Source organism: Eriocheir sinensis, chromosome 3 (assembly GCF_024679095.1).
Source record: "Eriocheir sinensis breed Jianghai 21 chromosome 3, ASM2467909v1, whole genome shotgun sequence".
NCBI classification, from domain to species: Eukaryota; Metazoa; Arthropoda; class Malacostraca; order Decapoda; family Varunidae; genus Eriocheir; species Eriocheir sinensis.
The window spans coordinates 22938991-22959650 of record NC_066511.1 but is presented as its reverse complement, the minus strand read 5'-3'; the positions used below and the strand labels follow the sequence as shown (position 1 = coordinate 22959650).

At 44.1% G+C, this 20660-nt stretch overlaps 1 protein-coding gene across 8 annotated transcripts in view; it reads left to right on the top strand.

The window, feature by feature from the left end:
- The window catches only part of LOC127006798 (kazrin-like), a 140583-nt gene that overhangs the window by 35533 nt on the left and 84390 nt on the right, over window positions 1-20660 (top strand). For 6 of the 8 annotated variants that reach the window (XM_050877211.1, XM_050877223.1, XM_050877222.1 and 3 more), the window contains exon 2: window positions 2958-3967. The exons of 1 other annotated variant lie outside the window; for it this stretch is intronic. In XM_050877211.1, the coding sequence (XP_050733168.1) occupies window positions 3727-3967 (241 nt within the window). In that variant the 5' untranslated portion in view covers window positions 2958-3726. Of the gene's footprint in view, window positions 1-2957; window positions 3968-14531; window positions 15767-20660 lie in introns of those variants that run through there. One more of the 8 variants, XM_050877240.1, reaches the window with a different exon arrangement.

The following is a 20660-nucleotide window of genomic DNA, read 5'->3' as shown; positions in this document are numbered from 1 at the left end:
TTGGGCGGGGCGGGGCGGGGCGGGGTGTGGCTCTGGTAAGAATTGGACCGTTTGTAAGCTGGGTGAGTCCGCAGGTAAGGTATTTGTAGGTGGCTGGATAGGGAGGTGGGTGGCCAAAGGGGGAGAATGGGGCTCTTTGTAGGCTGAGAGAGTGGGTTGTGTATATGTACGTGGGTGCGTGGGTGATGTACTTAAGTGGGTGTGGTTGGGTGGGTGGGTATAGGGGCAGAATGAGTCTGTTTGTAGACTGAGTGAGTGGGTTGTGATATGTACGTGGGTGGGTGGATGATGTACTTAAGTGGATATGGTTGGGTGGGTGGGTATGGGGGCAGAATGAGTCTTTTTGTAGGCTGAGTGAGTGGGTTGTAAACGTATGTAGGTGTGTGTGTGTGTGTGTGTGTGTGTGTGTGTGTGTGAGTGTGAGTGTGAGTGGGTGACCGACTCAAGTGGATGTGTGGGTTGGTGGGTGAGTAAAATGGATGGATTAATGACTGATGTGGGTGGATGAGTGGTTAAGTGGGTGGTTGTCGAGTGGTCATGGAACGTAACTAACTACAGACACTTTTATTTTTCCTTGAACATTTTTTTGAAAGGCTCAAAAAAAAAAAAAACTTGAAAATAAATGTGTGCTATTTTTTACGTTTTGAGTTGGCGGGGTTTTATTGCTCTTAGAACCAACAATATCTACGTACAGGTCGAGTCATTCGTTAGCTGATTTTTTTTTTTTTCTTTTACGTATATATCTATCAATTCATGCCTCCAGTTGGTAAAAAAAAAAAAAAAAAAATAACAATAATATCCAGCAGAATTTTGGGTAGAAGTTGAAATGTGTGTTCATGAAAAAACATATCCAAATTAAGAGTCGCTAGTCTTGCACTGGATAGGAATATGGAGGCGAAAGGAGAGGGATATAGAGATGCTGTGAGTGGGCGCAGAGGAGTGTAGGCGGAGCGAAGAAAGGGATCAAAGGGAAGGGAGGGAAGGAGGGAGCAAACTCATGTGCGCTGGAGCTGAACGGGCTGGGAGGAAAGGGAGAAACCGTAACAGGGCGGGTTGGTTTGGGCGGAGAAGAGGCGAAAGGTAGAGGCATCGGGCGGGGAGGAGTGGAGAAAGGGAGATGAAAACTGGAATAAAACGGAACATTGAAAAGCTTATCTGAGTAGTCCCCAAAAAGAGAAAAGACAAAATAAAGAGCTGGAACACATGCAGGAAAACTTGTTCATCTTCAGTGTTGTTTTTTAGTTCTTGTTTTCTTGTCTTCTTGTTTTCTTGTTCTTGTTTTCTTGTCTTCTTGTTTTCTTCTTCTTGTTTTCTTGTTCTTGTTCTTATCTTCTTGTTTTCTTGTTTTCTTGTTTTCTTATTCTTGTTTTTAAGCAGTGTCTCGTTTACCTCCAAAGTGCTAAAAAAAACATGAGCAAACCCGTCGAAAGGTGGCTTCTTCGAGCGCTTCCACGGAAAGATAAAACGCAAAGAGAAGGAAGAAAAGTTTGCATTTATCATGAGAACAGTGAAGGAAGGACAAAAGGGGAAAGTTGACTACGTAGGCGTGGTGTGAGAGAACAAGAGAACTTAAAGCAGAAATAGAGAGCTGGCCAGAATTTTATATGGGGAGAGAAAAGAAAGGAAAAGAAAGGCGAGTGCGGGAGAAAAAATAAAGACAGATACGGAGGTGTGACAGAATGACAAAATGAGTTAATTGATGGTATAAGTGTGGTACAAGAGAGAGAGAGAGAGAGAGAGAGAATGACCAGCCAGTGTCTTATAAGGGAAAGAGAAGAAAGTAAGGAAGAAAAAGTGTTTGGAAGAAAGGATAAGAACCGTTGCAAGGGAGGAAGGTGACTATGTGTGTGTGTGTGTGTGTGTGTGTGTGTGTGTGTGTGTGTGTGTTTGTGCAGGGGCGTGGAGCAAAGTACATAGACCACATATTTACCCTGAGCGTGGAGGTGTGAGAAGGCAGGGCGGAGGCGAGGCAGCATCGATAGGCATATACGTGGGGAGGAGGCGTGACAGGAACCCTCCAAAACACGCTATCAGGGGAGGGATACTAATGCTACTTTCTGATAAGGTGATGCGAAAAAAGTGGGACTGTAAGGACACGTAAATGTTTTAAAATGGGTGGCTGTTGTCACGCCTATACCGAATTTGTTTCTCTCTCTCTCTCTCTCTCTCTCTCTCTCTCTCTCTCTCTCTCTCTCTCTCTCTCCACAGAGAGAGAGAGAGAGAGAGAGAGAGAGAGAGAGAGAGAGAGAGAGAGAGAGAGAGAGAGACGTAAATGAATGGTGCAGAGATCAAGATGAAGCTATACGCGATAATTTTTTTTTCTCTGCCGCTCTTCTTCTCAACAAAGGCGTTCGAGATTGAGTAAATTGGAGCGCCGTTCAGAGAGAGAGAGAGAGAGAGAGAGAGAGAGAGAGAGGGAGGGGGGGGGGGATGCTGACCCTCTCCTCTCTCTGTCGTGCTTCTGCCGTTGCTTTGTTCGCGTCTTGGTCTCGGTCTTGGTCGTTGTGGGCGTCACGCAAGCGCAGTGAAGGACGTTCTTTCATGAGGTGACGTTCTCTTTTTAGCTGACCGCCCTCTTTTATTTCTTTTTTTTTTTTTTTACGTTCTCTTTATTTATTCATGTTTTAGAATCGTCTTGTCTCTGTTTGCTTGTTTGTTTGTTTTATTTACTGGTCGGAATTTCAGTCGTTTCATGTTTTAAAGAGAGAGAGAGAGAGAGAGAGAGAGAGAGAGAGAGAGAGAGAGAGAGAGAGAGAGAGAGAGAGAGAGAAATAAATAAAAGTGGAGGGGGAGTTCAATTTATTGTGTGTGATTTAGAGTTATTTCATTTTTTATTTGTGTTATTGTTTTATTATCTTTGTTATTTTTATTATGATCATTATCGTCGTTGTTGTCGCTTTCGTTGTTTGCTTCGTTTGTCCTTCACCTGTAACACTTTTTCCCCATAAATATTCCAGGAAAACACTTGAAAATGAGAAAAAATATAACCTCGCATTCTCTTAATTTCGCCTTGAATGAAATTGATGTCGAGAAATAATAAATAAAAAAATCCAGCACGCGCCAAAATAACAACCTGGGAACAGAACACGCAAGGGAAGGGAGGAAGGAAGGACACGGACACAGTGAGAGAAGGAAAGTGAAAGTCGAGTGAGACAAACACACGCAAAAAATAAGGAAAACAAGAGCAAACACGTAATGACTCAGACAAATGGTGGAAGAAAATACCAGACCTTACCGAGAAAAATAGACTTAATACCAGAGGAAATATACACGTTCCTTGTCCTTGAAGTTGCAAAAAAGACATCGACTTAAGAACACCGGAAAAAAAACTAAGTACAGGGAGATAGCGAGCATGACCTTGGAAGTATTACAGGAATAGTCACGCCCTCCGCTCTCCTGAAGAAGGGAATTGAGAGGACGCCCACCTCAACCCCAGAGAGAGAGAGAGAGAGAGAGAGAGAGGGGGCTCAAACCATGGGCGCCCTGACCAGTGAAGAGGAAGAGGGCTTGAGGCGGGCATCGACCTTCTTCAGTCAGTCCTAAACACCACCTCCACCACCACCGCCATCACCTCCACCTCCTTCGTCCTCAACGCCCACGCCTCACTGGGTCATCGAGTCCTTATAAGGGATCCCCAGAAACCAGTACTCAACCCCCCATCACCACCACCGCCGCGGACAAGATCCCCCCTGGAGGCAGCCCCTTTAACCAGCGTATTCTCAGGGTATGTTGACTCTTACTCCCGCCATGCCTCCGACCCCTCAAACGACCCCTGCCCCCAACACCACCTCCACCACCACCACCTCAACCCCGGCCCCCACCCTCCACCTCAAGACGGGGCCGCCAAGAGGGGAAGGAGGCGGGAAAACGTCGAAGGAGCAAAAAGTTCACCTTGCGGAAGCACACACCAGGGTCTTCGATGCCTTTTCGCGCGCCTTCAGTCGCCAGAATGTTCAGTTCGAGAAAGGTGAGTACTGAAGACAGAAATTAGTTTATAGTCTTCTGTTGGGATCCTTAGACGTTTCCGGCTTTCACATCAATCATTTCCTAAGGTTAAAAAAAGAGGTTAAACATATTCTTACGGGTGCTGTTTTTACGTTCTTGGTAGTACAGGGGATTTGTCTGACTACCACCAGGGTTATAAAACTTCCCATGAAAATCCCACACAACCCCCATGAAAGCCTTGTAAAAATGTATGTTCTTGGGCGACGAAATGTTTGAAGAGAGGGAAGGAATGTAGGAAAGCAAGGTAGGGGAAGAATAAGAGATGTTTGAGGCATGGGATGTTATGAAGGGAAGTAGAGAAGGAAGGGGTTGTGGATATTGCCCTAGCTTTCTCCTCCTCCTTATAGTCCTTTCTTTTGCCCGGCCTTGATGACGTGACAAAGGGCGAAAGAAAAAAAGGTCGATGGGAGGGCAGTGATATATATCTTCCAGTTTGTCCTCGCTTCCTCCTCCTCCTCCTCCTCCTCCTCCTCCCTCTGGCGGCCTTTCCTATCATCAGGTGGTTGATTGTATGCCGTCTCGTAAAAGGTAAGGATGATTTTTCGACGTCTCTCTCTCTCTCTCTCTCTCTCTCTCTCTCTCTCTCTCTCTCTCTCTCTCTCTCTCTCTCTCCGTCCCCCCCCCCCAAGGGCAGTAAGGAGATGTCGCCGCAGGAGGTACACGAGAGAGAGGAAGGAGAAGAAGAGAAAGGAAGGGAAGAGAAGGGTGTGACTCCTTTTCTGGCAACCCTGTGTGTGTGTGTGTGTGTGTGTGTGTGTGTGGAGCAGAAGGTGAGCGAGGTCCCTGAATGTATGCCTCCTTGTTTTCCTCCCCCTCTTCCTCCTCCTTCTCCTCCTTCTCCTCCTCCCTCCCTCCTCCTCCTCCTCCTCCTTCTTCTCCTCCTCCTCCTCCTCCTCCTCCTCCTATACTTCATGACTGTCCCGTTACCCTTCACATTCTTTTCAAGGTTTTCTCTTTCTCTCTGCCTCCCACGGGTTTATTTATTTTGTTTTCTATACTCGTGATAGTTTTGTCCAGGAATTAACTTTATGATGTATTGATTTTTTCAGTTAGGTGTATGTTGTTGTTTTTGTTTGTTGGGTGTTTTTCTTCTATGTTTCTTTTTTTTCCTTTTTGTTTTTCCTTCTCTCCTTTTTTTCTCTTCATAAATTTTCACTCCTACATTCGTTTCCAGACATTCATTTTTTTTTTCCATGTGGCTCAGTGTTTAGTTTTCGTCTCAGTATTTCCAGGTGATATATATTGTTTTATTTTTTTGTTTGTTTTCCTTCTCTCCCTTTTTTCTCTTCATAAATTTTCACTCCTACATTCGTTTAGAGAGATTTTTTTTTTTTTCCGTGTGGTTCAGTGTTCAGCTTTCGTCTCAGTATTTCCAGGTGATATATATTGTTTTATTTATTTTTTTTGGGTTTTCCTTCTCTCCCTTTTTTCTCTTCATAAATACTTACTCCCACATTCGTTTCCAGACATTCATTTTTTTTTCATGTGGCTCAGTGTTTAGTTTTCGTCTCATGATATATATTGTTTTATTTACTTAGTTATGGTTTTGTTTGCTGCCTCTTTCTTGTATGTCTCTTTTTCTTCATTTTTCTCCTCCTGACTTCTCCCTTGAATGTTTGTGTGCTCTACGGAAATCGCCCATCGTTTTTCTTTTCTTTTCTTTACCTTTTGTCTACTTATTTCTTATCTTGTTCACCCGTATCTATATTTTGTTCGTGTCCACAGGTGTATTTTGGAGTCTCGTTCGTATGTTTGTTTGTGTTTTTTCTTTAGCCAGTGTCTTTTTGAATTATTTGTTTGCTCCTATTTTTTTTAACGCGTCACTAATCTCATCTTATTTTCCTTGCACATATATCTTAACTATATGTCTATCTTTATGGTTGGTTCTCTTATACTAGGGGCCGTTTTCACAGTCGTTTTGTTTGTTTTAATCGTTACCAATGGCGGCGATCAACGTTATAGTATTTATACGTTAAACTGGCCGATGCGGTAGTGGCGGCTGCGGGGTTAGCCTAGCCCCGCACTTTGCCACACACTCTTAACACCCCTCGCTTCCTCTGCAGCCGCCACTACCCCATAGGCCAGTTTCACGTGGAAAATTATAGCGTCGATCCCCGCCATTGGTAACAATCAAAACAAGCAAAGTGACTGTGAAAGCGGCCCAAGATCTGTTCCCAATTTTTATTATATCTGTCTGTCTACTTGTCTGGCTGTCTCTTGGTTAGTTAGCTACATAGGCCTCCCTTTTCCCATCCTGTGTATGCATCCCCTACCGTTCCATTGCCCTGTGAGTTTCGTACCTAAAGTGTTGGCAGGTTTTGTATTCTCTGTCTGTCTTATTTCTGTCTTTTCTTGATGTTAGTTGGTCGCCTAAGCCTTCTTATTTCCAGTCCTTGTATGCATCTCCTACCCTTCCATAGCCCGGTGAGTTACCTACCTAGTGTGTTGGCTGGTTTTGTATTCTCTGTCTATCTCTGTCTTTTCGTGATGTTAGTTGGTCGCCTATGCCTTCCTATTCCGAGTCCGTGTATTCGTTTGCTCCACTTCCATAGCCCGATGCGTTTCCGACCTAATGTCAATGACTTATTCCCTCTTTTCCTTTTTCTCGAGGTCGCCCTTCCGTTTATTGATCTGTGACGGCAGCTAGTCCGACACCCAGTTAACGGACATGCAGGCAAAAACAAACAGACAGACAGGCAAACAGACAGACAGACAGGCAAACAGACAGACAGACAGACAGACAGACAGGCAAACAGACAGACAGATAGACAGACAGACAGACAGACACACAGACAGACACACAGACAGACAGACAGACGGGCAGACAGACAGACAAAACACGCAGGACAAACTAGAGTCGGCATTTGCATCCAGTGCATAATCCACAGCTTGGCTCAGGGGCAGCGGATCCTGACCTATGACCTACACGTTGACCTTTTGGGGAAGCCACCGCTAAGCCTTACCCCCTTCCCCCACTAAACACACACACACACACACACACACACACACACACACACACACACACACACTCACACACACCAGCGTTGCCAGATTATCGTACTCAGCACATTGCATTTTCGTAGTTTTTGACAAATAACTATAGCAAAAAAAGAACGAAAATCAACAATAAATAACAGTTTTAACGCTAACTTTAATTTTATATCATTGTTTGTGTAGGTACGAAAGTTTGAGGCTTAAAAATGATATATATATAATGTTCAGTACGATAATTTGGTAACGCTGACACACACACACACACACACACACACACACACACACACACACACACACACACCATGAATCCTCCGCAGTACCATGAAGGACAACTCGCCCACATTTACTCTCGCTGTTTCCACCCTCGTGTTCTCCCGCTGCATCATCCCGTTGGCTCGTTCGTAACCTTCCATCAGGCAGCGTCAGGTAAACACGCCGCCAGGTAATGAAGTAAACGATAAGGTAAACAGCCCGGCGTGATGAACCCTTGTGTGCGGGAGGGACGGGTGTGAGTCAAGGGGTTGAGTGCGAAGAACGGGAACATAAAGACGAGAGTTAATTGCGTGCACTCGGTCAGCCCACACGCGAGAGCTCCTGTGAACATGTTATATATTTCCAGTGTTATCCCTGTCCATGAATTTATCCAAACCTACATCGAAGCTTTCAGTCTTATTTGCATTAATCTACATCTATATAACGAACCCCTTGTTACGAGTCCCCACACGAGAGACCTGTTATCCCCGTCAATGAATTTATCCAAACCTACTCGTACATCGAAGCTTTCAGTCTTACTTGCATTAATCTACATCTATATAACGAACCCCTTGTTACGAGTCTCCTCACGAGAGAGCTTCTGTCAACCCACTATTTCCAATGTTATCCCCGTCCATGAATTTATCCAAACCCACATCGAAGCTTTCAGTCTTATTTGCATTAATCTACATCTATATAACGAATCCCTTGTTACGAGTCCCAGCCTTGCAGACATTTCACTACGAGAGCCTTGGTGATATAATCTTTGCTAAATCAGTTGAACATCGTAAATTAGAAGGAGGGGGAGGGTGCACGGGTGGCGATGGTGTGGTGGGGGGGGGAGGGGGAGAGCTGAGGCGACAGACAGACGGGCGGGTGAAGGAGCAAGAAGGGGGAAAAAAAACTTTATTAATATCTTGAGAAAACGTGAATTTGTGTTGTGTGTTTATATAGTACGGCAGCGGCGGCAGCGTCACGCCACCTCATATGTTCCCAGATGACAACCGCGGCCCTTGAAAGGCGGAATAGGCTAATTAAGTGGAAATAAGAGGGCAGGTGTTTGTGGGGGGAAGAAACCCGCTCAGGAATGCTTTGAACTAGGGCCGGGAGGAGACGAGGAACACGCCCTACATTGACGAGCCTTCTAATGCCTCCTCTACGCCGTCCCAGAGAAGAGGTTGCAGCCGTCAAGCCAATTTAAAGCCGACTAGATGTATATAACCTCCTAAGAGAAAACAGCCCCTCAGCCTACAAAGTGATATTATGAGTTGAACGTCTGTCCTTTCCTCTACGGGTTGTCAGGCGAGTATGGCGTCTCTTCGAAAACTAGAAGCGAGGTTAAAAGGAGAGATTAAAGGGATTACTGTGGATGTAAGAGAAAATATAATGTCTTCAGTCTGCGAGATGGTATTATGAGTTGAACGTCTGTCCTTTCCTCCACGGGTTGCTAGGCGAGTATGGCGTCTCTTCGAAAACTAGAAGCGAGGTTAAAAGGAGAGATAAAAGGGATTACTGTGGCTCTAAGAGAAAATATATTGTCTTCAGTCTGCGAGATGGTATTATGAGCTGAATGTCTGCTTGTCCTGTTCCTTCCCGGGTTGTCATGCGTGTATGGAGTGCGTCTTTGAAAGCTAGAAGATAGAGACATTTTTGGAGAGAGAGAGAGAGAGAGAGAGAGAGAGAGAGAGAGATTTATGAAAGGTGTACCTATTTTCTTTCAAAGGTATATTTCGCATTGTATTGTTTTCTGTTATTATTGTTGTTGTTATCATTATTATTATCATTACCTATATATATACTACTACTACTATTACTACTATTACTACTACTACTGCTGCTGCTACTACTACTAATACTAATAATAATAATAATAATAATAATAATAATAATAATAATAATCATGTTCCTGTTTCTGTTCTATTATGTGTGTCCCAATAATTTACCATATCCTTGCAATCATAATTATTCGTATCCCATAATCGTTTTCGTCGTATTCCCTAAATATATCTTAATCGCCTATGCATCTTCAAGGTACCGTCCCCTTCCTTACCTCACATCCTCCCTTTCCTTTCCTTTTTTTTTCATCTCTTCGTTTTTTTTTTTTATTCATGCGTAAAGATGAATTTGTTTGTCATGGCGTGTAATTCTCTTTTTTTTTTAGTTTCTCTGTATCTATGTTAAGGTCTCGGTCTTGACACACTTATTATGATCAATGTTATTCGTTCAAGTCTTACCCTCACACTCCGATGCTTATCCTTTATATCAGTATTGGCAATGTTTATGGTCTTAAGTCTTTGTCTCAGTCATGTCCTTCCTCTCCCTTTCTTGTCCTTGGTCTGTGTTTGAGTCTGAATATTACGCCGTGTCTCTCGTTTTCTCATTTCGCTCGCGGTTCCTTTCCTGCATCTGTCACCTGGTCGTGGCGTGGCCTTGAGCTGCACGCTTTGTTGAGGGGAGGAAGGAAGGGACGGAGCGAGGCGGGGACGAAAGAAGGCGGGAGGCAGGGAAGGAGGGAACAACGGAAATGAAAAGTGATGACGACAAGAGCGAATGGCAGGTGTTTGAAAGGCAAGAGAAAGGGAGGAGACGAACAAGGAACGTAGGACAGGAAAGAAAATGTGAAGCAGAATGGAGTGCTCATGCCACAGTTGTAAAATGTGAAAGGATAGGACACAAAGGGGAATGATCTAAAGACGAACCATGAAATAAAAAGGAAAATAAAGATAGAAGGGAAACTATACTGGAGGAAGAGAAAAGAAAAATGAGCTGGGGGGGGTGTTGGAGGTAATGTGATTTGTTGAGGTTAGGGAGGAAGAAGAGGAGGAATGGTGATAAGAAGAAAATGGCAGTGTTTTGTATTTTCTTCGTGTTTTCTCTGAGTCCAAAGCTACTCGGGGTACGTCTGTCTTGCCCCGCGGCCGCCATCCCTCATTAAGCCCCTGAAAAAATAATGGAGCTTACGTTGCTGAAAAAAATATTAATAAGTAAAATAATAATAATACGAAAATGAAGAAAGGTAAAAGAATTGGAATATGAATACAAAATCAAATTATTATCATTATTATTATTATTATTATTATTATTATTATTATTATTATTAGTAGTAGTAGTAGTAGTAGTAGTAGTTGTAGTTGTAGATGTAGTTGTAGTTGTTGTTGTTGTAACTAAAAGCGGACAGTTGAGGAGCATTGTTCGAATGGCATAGTTAAACACAGCAATGCACCGATGCAATTTTTTTCGATAATCACTGAAAGAGCTAAAAGTTATTGCTCCCCAGCCTGGCCAAGTCAGAGTAGGGTACCCTCAAAATAACGTCTTCTTTGTCCTTTATGTATAGCACTCCGGTTCCCCGTTTTCTGTGACGCCTCTTCTGCAAGGGGACTTCATAGAATTCTCCTCATAGCAAGGTTCGCCAGTCCTTCGAGAGGGGAGCTTCAGGCCATCTCGAGAACTTTAATTGGCCGCCACCCTCCCCGAATTTTACTCTATCCTCTTATTGATATTTCGTCCTTCATGTCATACAGATATTTATGGAAAGGGAAAACACTCATGAAACGCGTTTAAGAGCAGATGAATATAAAGGTCAGAAATCTTTCGTACACAGAATATACTGCTTTTTTTTAAGGAGAGCAATACATAGGAAACAAATAAAAGGTTGTTAAAAGCAAAAGAAATATCTTCAGATCTATTTATATGTAGATCTTCTGTTAAATGAAGTTCTTGAAGTCGGTGAAAAGGAAGCTCACAAAGGAATTCACAAACACCGTCGAAAAATAAATGCCGCCACTTTTCCACGCTCTCAAATGGAAAACTTTGAGAATTGTCCAAAATCAACTTTCAAAACTTTAGCAGTATCTTCATTCTCTCCTCCCTCTCCCTTTAAACGTCCTCGAGGGCAGGAGGGATGGAAGGAGGAACGGGGAATGAAGGGAAGCGAAGGAAGAAAAACTGCCTCGGTGATAGCAAAGGCAAAGCAAACTCTCGATCTCTCTCTCTCTCTCTCTCTCTCTCTCTCTCTCTCTCTCTCTCTCTCTCTCTCTCTCTCTCTCTCTCTCTCTCTCTCTCTCGTCCTTTTCCTCCCTACTGATCTTTTTCTTTCTCCCTCAATTTTTATCTCCTTTTCTCCCCTTCTTTATCTCCTCCTTCCCTCCCTTTTTATATCTCCTTCCCACCTTTCTTCCCTTTTTTCTTTTCTCCCTTCATCTCCTTTCTATCCTCTTGTTTTTTATCTCCCTTCCCACTTTCTATTTCCTTGATCTGCGTCTTCGCCAAATCCTTCACGAGCAAGTTAAGTTTTATCAAGTCGTTCGCAGTATTTGGTCAGGCCTGCAAATGACGTGAAGCATGGAAATGATGTATTAAAAGAGAGTTAAGTAAATAGATAAGAGTGATTCATACGTGCCGTGACCTGCAGGGATGTGGAGGGGATGGTTGATACAGTGGAAGATGTTAAGGGCCACATTCTTAAACAATTCGGCGGCCAAACACACAGATTTGACAATGTTTTCTTATAGTACGGCAAACCTTAAGTGGCGGCTCTGACGTAGACAGCCCGCTAGACACTGGTGCTATGAGCCGGTTTCACAGCCCAACACAGTGTCTTCGTAACAGCCCGAACCAAACTATAGAATCCCATACAATCCAAAATGGTGAGGTCTTCGATGCCACACTAAATACACAAGACTTTTCCGGTATAGCTTCATCAAATTTGTGAACTTAAATATGAACCCCAGACACTATACAAGGAAATTTCGAAGGCTCTGTTATTGGTTTGGGAGCTTACTAACCGATCATGGGGAACTGTGAAACTGGCCCTATGTCTCCAACTGACCTCGCGCACCGTGCCTCTCACACCCTTCTCTCTCTCTCTCTCTCTCTCTCTCTCTCTCTCTCTCTCTCTCTCTCTCTCTCTCTCTCTCTCTCTCTCTCCCCCCCCCCCCCGTGTCTCTCTCTTTATTGGTTTTGCGGGCATATCCATGGTCAGTTTTTAGAACCTGGTGGTAGTTTGACGTAGATTTGTGTTATGAACGTGAACAAAAACGCTCATGGGAACCCGATTAATCTCCTGGAAATGGTTGATATGAGAAGCGTCAGAGAACACCAACCTAAGATCTTCGTTGGGAATAGGCAAAGGCAGGACTAGCAATGAATAAATTAGTGGCAGCCCAGAGTAGACGGTGCGCGGAGACAAAGAGAGGGAGTCGAGACTAATCAAGAGGGTTTGGACATCTGCGGGAGGGGAGATGCTGGTATCGGGGGGATTGGAAGCTGATTAGAACCATCACATCATCAGCCGTGTGTGTGTGTGTGTGTGTGTGTGTGTGTGTGTGTGTGTGTGAGCGAGAGAGAGAGAGAGAGAGAGAGAGAGAGAGAGAGAGAGAGAGAGAGAGAGAGAGAGAGAGTAGAGGTAAAGAACTGTGTGTGTGTGTGTGTGTGTGTGTGTGTGTGTGAGAGAGAGAGAGAGAGAGAGAGAGAGAGAGAGAGAGAGAGAGAGAGAGAGAGAGAGAGAGAGAGAGAGAGAGAGAGAGAGAGAGAGAGAGAGAGAGAGAGAGAGAGAGAGAGAGAGAGAGAGGAGAGATGGAGTAAAGTACGGTAACGGAGGAGGAGGAGGAGGAGGAGGAGGAGGCGGAGGAGGAAGATGAGAGAAGCTTTATGCTGGTGGATAAAGCGTTTCGGAGTATCTCTTTTTTTTATTATGCAAATGAAGAAAGTTTTTAAAAGTTTTTGTTCGAAGTAGGAGAAGAAAAAGATATGGAAGAGGAGGACGAAGAAGAAGAAGAAGAAGAAGAAGAAGAAGAAGAAGAAGAAGAAGAAGAAGAAGAACGATCGTAGAAAGAATACAAATGAAGGCATCAGAAGAGGCAGAAGGAAGGAAGAGAAAAAAAATGAACGAAAGAAAAAATTGACAAAAAAAGACTGTGATAACAACGAAAAAGAAAGAAGGAAGAAGAAATGAGAAAACAAATTTATGAAAGAATACTAACAACAACAACAACAACAACATCTACTACTACTACTACTACTACTACTACTACTACTACTACTACTACTACTACTACCACCACAAGGACGATTACTACTACAACAGCTTCCAGTATAAATTTTGCATCTGCTGCAGCTATAACCACCACCACCACCATGAGGAGGAGGAGGAGGCAGGCAGTCAGGAAGGAAGAAAGGAAGGAAGGAAGGAGGACATAAAAGGCAGCTTCTGATGGAGGGCGTGCACACAAGACATTATGAGCTCCGCCATCCCGCCGTCATCCATCCGGTGCGGCTCGAGGAAGCGGGAGGATTCGTACACCGGAACAATCTCGGCTCACCTGAGTTGCCTTACCCACTCACCTGAAGGATTAAATCGCCTATAACCCTCTGCATCATCACTCAGCATTCGGAAGAGCTTATACATACTTCCTGTAAGTGTTTCGGAGGTGGTGATAGGTTAGATGTCGATATCGCGGGGTTAGCGCAAGAAGGATTAGATAAGAGGGGATCAAGGGAAGGGCGAAGAATTAGTGATGATGAAAGAGTTGGGAGGAAGATTAAATAACGGGGAAAGGTTTTTAGGGATGAAAGAACGGAAAGAAGAAGTAAAAAGGGAGTGATAGGGAACTAGGGATTGACTTGAGGGTTGATTACACCGCAAGGAATGGAGGAAAGGTGAATGGAAGGATGTGAAAGAGATGTAAAGAGAAGGGAAGAGGATACATTGAACGGAGAGGGGAAACGATAATGGAGAGTCAAGAATGAACCAAGAAGATATGCTAAGGACTATTGGACCAAGGAAGGAGAAGGAGGGGACTGAAGAAAGACCATAATGAAGGAAGAAAGGAAGGATCGTGGAGGGAAGGAAGGGAGGGAGGAAGGGAGGGAGGGAGGGATGCAGCAGGTTGAGCATCCCGCACCGTTCACGATGTGGGAAATGTTGCCTTCTCTCCATTCATTCACCTCCACCACCCCCGCCGCCGCCGCCAAAAAGAAGAGGTCCACGTTCTCTCTCAAGATGCAGTTCTTCTCCCTCTCCCATTCTCCTTCCTCTCTCTACCACTACCACTTCTTCATGACTTTACCCTCGCCCCAAACCTCCTTCTGTAGGCCCAAAGACTCGAAAACAACGTAGGGATCGGAAGGGAGTTATTCTCGATGTATTATGGAAAGAGTACGCAAGTCAGTGAGGTTGGTCGCTTCGCATGGCCACGCCCTCTCCCGCTGGCCACCCGTGATTCGGTGGTTGTCAAAACTCATTCAGTGTGCCGGCGTGTGGTGTGTGTGTGTGTGTGGTGGCCGAAGGAGAGGAGATCGTGGTTCTGCTGGTAGTGATGGTGACAGTGATCGATGCAGTGGTGATGACGTCGTGACTATCAGTTGCACTCTGCCCGTCACATCACGTCATAAGGCATAACATTTCGCTTAACGAGGTGTCTGATGTGAATGGCCTTTGTAACTATTCCCATATATATGCAGATTTCAATACGTCGTTAATGAGAAGATATTGACCTATTGCGTAGTGATAGCAACGTGGCCATGTTATAGTGGCGGTGGAAATATGAGCTAAACACAGTCATGTCTTCGATCTCTGTTTGGGAATACGACAACCAGTCTAACCGCAATTTCAGGACAGTGCAGTATTTTTTTTTATCTTGACAAGTAAGCGAGTGATGTTAGTGGTGGGAATGGTGCAGCAGAAGTGGTAGTAGTGGTGGTGCTTCGGACCTTGGTGGAGGTACACCGTCGTTAACTCCTGCCGGATACAAGAACTCAAGGATGGAAGAAAAAAGCCGCCAACGTGTGTCTTCAAATGTAAATCTCAAGGCCACAGGCGTAGTCATAATTTAAGCAACCAACATTCCGTACAAAATTCATGAAGGTTGAGACATGAAAGAAGATACACGATAACGACTCCTGAAACTCTTGATAGAAATAATAATAAAAAAAACTCCAAACTGATGAATTAAAAGAAGAAAATCAAGTGAGCTACAACAACAACATCGTGAGTTCTTGCCCTAATCGTTCACAAATTATAAACACGTGTTCGAAAGACAGCAAAAACACTCCTTGAAGTATCGCTGAAGAATAATTACAAGTCCTCACGTTGTTAATTAACGCACTGATGGTCAAGAAAAAGATATGGTGATTGTGATGACCTACGTGACGAGGGTGTTAAAGAGCAATAAAAGGAACAAAGAGAAGATATCAGTGCTGTGTGTGTGTCCTTTGTTTGTGTGTGTGTAGTGAGGCCTGTTGTGTTCGTGCGTCCGGAGGGAGATAATAAGTACACACACACACACACACACACACACACACCGTGGAAATAACAACGTGGCGTCACTTATGCACCGTTGTGAGAGGTGGATGAACTACTACTACTACTACTACTACTACTACAACAACTACAAGCAAGTCAGTCACATTCACGCCATGCCCTCATTAGAATTCAAGCCTGTTTGTTGTGCTGGCGTGCGCGTGGCGGCGGTGGGGGCCGAGGAGGAGGCGGGTCCGGGCGTGGCTGTGTGAGGTGAGTCTGGTGAATCATTGTTTTTCGAGCTATTTGCCGTAAAGTTGGAGCGGCTGTTGTTTTGAGGCATCGCGGGAGTGGGAGGTAATAGGATCGTCTCTAGGTTTTGTATTAAGAGTATATTTTTTTTTATTATTGTTGGTTGGAAATTCTTATTAATCTAGTCGGTATTATTGTTTCGAGGTTTTGCACTGCTTTTTTTTTTTCATTTTCGTTTTATTGTTTGAGAGAAATTCTCGCCAGTCATTTATTACAACTCTTCTACTTCAAATACTTTATCCTTATTAATCATCTGTCTTTTGTGCCTTCTTCAAGCTAATATTGATATTCTACGGCAGATCGGTTGAGGAACATTGAGTATTTGACAAGGGGCAATGAGTTCTTGTATACTTTCTAGGAAAACTAAAGGGGCAATTACGCTGGGCAAATGTTCCGTGGATCTTCAGTCAAACCACGATTTCCGCTGGCGTGGTTCTCGTATTTCCGTGGTTTTCTGACGTGTCCACGATCTTCCAAAGCTACCGTAGATTTATCCGAAGGACGACGGTATTACTCACCATCATCAGCAGCAGCAATAACAAGAAACAAATGAGAACCACGCCAGCGGAAATCGTGGTTTGACTGAAGATCCACGGAAAATTTGCCCAGTGTAATAGCCCCATAAGGCAATAGATAGGAGTGTTTCTCTTCAAGGTTCACTCTGGCTGGTAAGGTTCACTGGCGCTTCTATGGATGCTATGTCAGCTGGGATCGATCTGAATCATTAGACTCGTGTTATCAGACTTTTCGGACTCTTGTTACTATCTTTTTGAGAGCTACAGAGGAGATAATATTATGTCGGGTTGCCATGAGTGTTTTCCCGTTCACGGCGCACAAGCCTTTCCAAACTATCGCTAGGGTCAAGAAACCACCCATGAAAACCACACACAACTTCTCCGAGAGCCATTTGAAATAGATGCACTAAAGTCTCGAAGAATTTAATAACATGTGCCTTATTCCCACCGTTACACCACACCCTACCACCTGCCGCCCACTGATCATTTACCTCGTTAATCCTCCCTAAGATATCAATTACGCGTCACGGGCACCGGAAGAAGCGTGAGGCGGGCGGGGGACAAGAGGCGGAAGGGAGGGAAAGGGAGGTTATCCATCAAGTCAAATCTGATCAGCCTGTTATTAGTGTTACCGCCGGAAGAGGGGGTGAGGGTGAAACAAGAGAGTCGTAGCGTAGAGCGAGAAGTGGTGATGTATTGCCTTCATTCATCATTAGTATTATTATTATTATTATTAGTAGTAGTAGTAGTAGTAGTAGTAGCAGCAGAAGTAGAAGTAGCAGTACTTAGTAATAGTAATAGCAGCAGGAGGAGGCGGTGGAGTATAGCAGTAGATATTATTTCTGATTTCCCGAGACGTATTGGGACCAAGGAGGTTAAGACGCCAGAAAAAGGACACCTAATCGTCGACAACCTCAAAAGTCCATCCATACTCCCTTCCACCCTAGCTTGTTGTTTGACGCTTAGATGCAACGTGTATTTTTTCTCCTCTGTGTGTGTGTGTGTGTGTGTGTGTGTGTGTGTGTGTGTGTGTGTGTGTGTGCCTGGCCGGAGCCGTAAGGAACGTTTGGGTCTAGAGCACACACTACTTGCTTCCTCACCAACCTTTCATCTACTTACACACACACACACACACACACACACACACACACACAGTCGAGGCAGCACGTGCAGCCTAGCCGTCGTGAAGGCCATGGGGGCGCGGTGGCCACAGCGCTGCGGGCCGGCGAGCAAGGCGAGATGAAGCGGCCGCGGCGGTGTTGACTCGGCGGTGCGGCGACGCCTGGCCAGTCACGCGTGGAGCCTGATGGAGGTGCATCGGCAGGTAGCATTGTGAAAAAAGTTATTTACCTGAGCCAGTACATATTGGAGCCGACCACCGTGGTATTGTCTCTTTAGAAAGCCGCAGCGACATTGGAGAGAGAGAGAGAGAGAGAGAGAGAGAGAATGATAAAGAAGGAAAGAAAGACAAGGCCGCGCTTAAGACAGGCAGAAAAAAAGGAAAGGTTTCGAAGGACTCAAGATTATTATAATTCCTCAACTGAAGCCTCGCAGGATGTGTAGACCCCAGGCATACATGTTCCTACCAGTGTTGCCAAATTATCGTACACACCGTATTGCAGTTTCATAATTTCTGACTGATATCTATAGTAAAAATAAACGAACAAACATCAATAAATAACAGTTTTAACGCTAACTTTAATATTCTTTCGTTATTTGTGTAGGTACGAGAGTTTGAGGCTTAAAAATGATAAATACAATGTGGTGAATACGATAATCTGGCAACGCTGGAACTTCCTACTCTTAATGATGTAGTAGGACATGAAACTTTTGCGAATGATTTAAAGCTGAAAAGAAAACTACCGAACGACTAGTTTTAGTATTATGAGTCTACTTATCTTAGAATATTCAAACATCGTAGGTGTTTGATAAAGTGAAAAGAATAAGAGAAAGCTTCCATAGTTTCAAGAGTGCTGGGAGTCGTTGCCAACTTGAAAAAAAAGAAAGGAAGATATTTGTAATGTTATGTAGTTATTGAGACTGTCATTGTATTTTGCACTTGATATAGAAACCCAAACGGACATTTTATACATAACAGAAATCATACCGTTTGATGTCACAGCGTCACTGCAACAGGTTGAGAGGACTTAGGAGAGAGCGAAGGAGGCGGAGGAGGCTGTGCAGTGAACTAGATCGTACTCCGCGAGACGAGCCCCAGACAGACTGATGGGCTGCGAGTCTCGGTGTGGCGGGCGGCGGCGAGGCGAGACAGACTGACCGCGAGTAGCCGAGTACTGACAACGATTACACGTGTTCTCCGCAATTTCCTGCCTCTCTCCCTTCACCCTTATCCTCGTACGACAGTAACAACATCGTCACATCGTCTGTTACTGATGCTAGACTACCATTACTGTTGTACACAAAACGGAAGCAGCTCAAGGGCAAAAACAAGAAGCAAAAAAATAAATAAATAAATAAATCCCGCTAATCGCTTCTCCCGCAAAAGAAAACAATGAGTGTCCAGAAGAGAGGGTCTACTACTACTACTACTACTACTTAAACGGGGCTCCATCTATTAGAGTTGCGTTGTGAGCGGTATATTCTCTCATATCCTTTCACAAAGCAATTCATTGGCCCCACCCCGCCAATGACTGTGGCCGACAACCATCTTTATTTAATATTACAAACCTTACTAAACATATTACTTTTAAGCTAACTACTACTACTACTACTGCGGCTCTCACTACCATTGCTGCTGGAAAAACGATTACTGGGCATTTTTTTGTCTTAAGGTATCTTTAGTACAACACTTTTTTATTATTATTTTACACTAAAGTTATTCTACCTATATGATTCTTCCTACTATTCCTTTTTGTGGTATTTCCATTATAGTATTGTTTAACATTTGCCATAAGGTAGAGGGAGATATTATTTTTTAAGGTAAAGAGCGATTTGATGCTTTTAAGATTTATTTATTGGGGCGCGATGTTTTTTATCTTCCTTTTTTTTGCCAGTTTATCGAACGCGCCATTTTTTGCAGCCGTGGGAAATCTCGTGATGCGTGGCGGTTCATTCACTCGTATATTACGTCAGAGGAGGAGGGAAGAATCTTTTGGAGGGTGGAGGGGGGCGTGGAGTGCTTACCTACGTCGGGATGAGCGCTTAGGCGAAATCTTGGGTGTAGGAGTGTATTACAGATGATTGAGGGTCGTTCATTGGGCACACACACACACACACACACACACACACACACACACACACACACACATATACACATACTCAAAACTCTCTATCTCTAAACCTCAGTCTAACCCCCACACCACATTCTATCTATATATTAAACACACATTTTCACTGCGTCCATCCACACAGTGAGGGGTTTGATCTCTTTGGGGGCCCGCTCGTTGCCAGGCCGCGGCGTCATTTGCTGGTCTCTGTAATGGAATCGTAACATTTAATTATATAGCTGATAGCAGGGTTGTTGGTTTCGAGTGCTTTGAAGCTGGAGAGTAAACGCAGATAGAAGAGCGTGCCGTGTTTACAGAAATGCTACAATAGTGTTCGAATATATACCACTGTCCCTTGTCACTTTCAGGAGTCTGTCAGTCAGGGTTGTTTGAACGCACTCGGAAGTCTTCAGGAGATAGACAGAACTTGATTTCGTTGTTGTTTATTTTAGAAGTGCGCATGAGAAAGCCCAATAAATGCTGTGCCCTATACATAACTTTCTGGCGTGATGATGAAGACTCTAAATTCAGTGGTGTGGGTGAAGTGAAACAGATTTAGAACATGCAAGTGATGCTTTTTGTTCATGAATTCACCACTATATATAAAGTTGGTAATGGGTCACACCTTTGTCGAGTATTGCTGTTACCATCCTTTTACCTCGTCTACAGCTATTTATTGTATGCTCAACTAGAGAGATGAGGAGAAGTTGCAAGAGAAGACTAGAGAGGTGAAGAGAAGAAGTTGCAGTAGTAAATGGCCAATACGTGACTAGTGATTCTTATAGGCGGGGAGGGAAATGACGTAACAGCATAGGAGGGCAGAAGGCGCAGCGGTACACACGGTAATTAAAGAACTTCTGACAGTGGAAAGGAAAGACGTGTAAGAACCGAACTTCAGCGAAATGTTCCGAAACTTATAATTGTACTCTAACAGGCCTGAGAAACACACACACACACACACACACTCTCTCTCTCTCTCTCTCTCTCTCTCTCTCTCTCTCTCTCTCTCTCTCTCTCTCTCTCTCTCTCTCTCTCTCTGACACGTCTCCCTCTCCTCACCTTTAATTTCCCTCCCTTCCCTCCATCTCTCCCTCCCTCCTCTCTCCCCTTCTA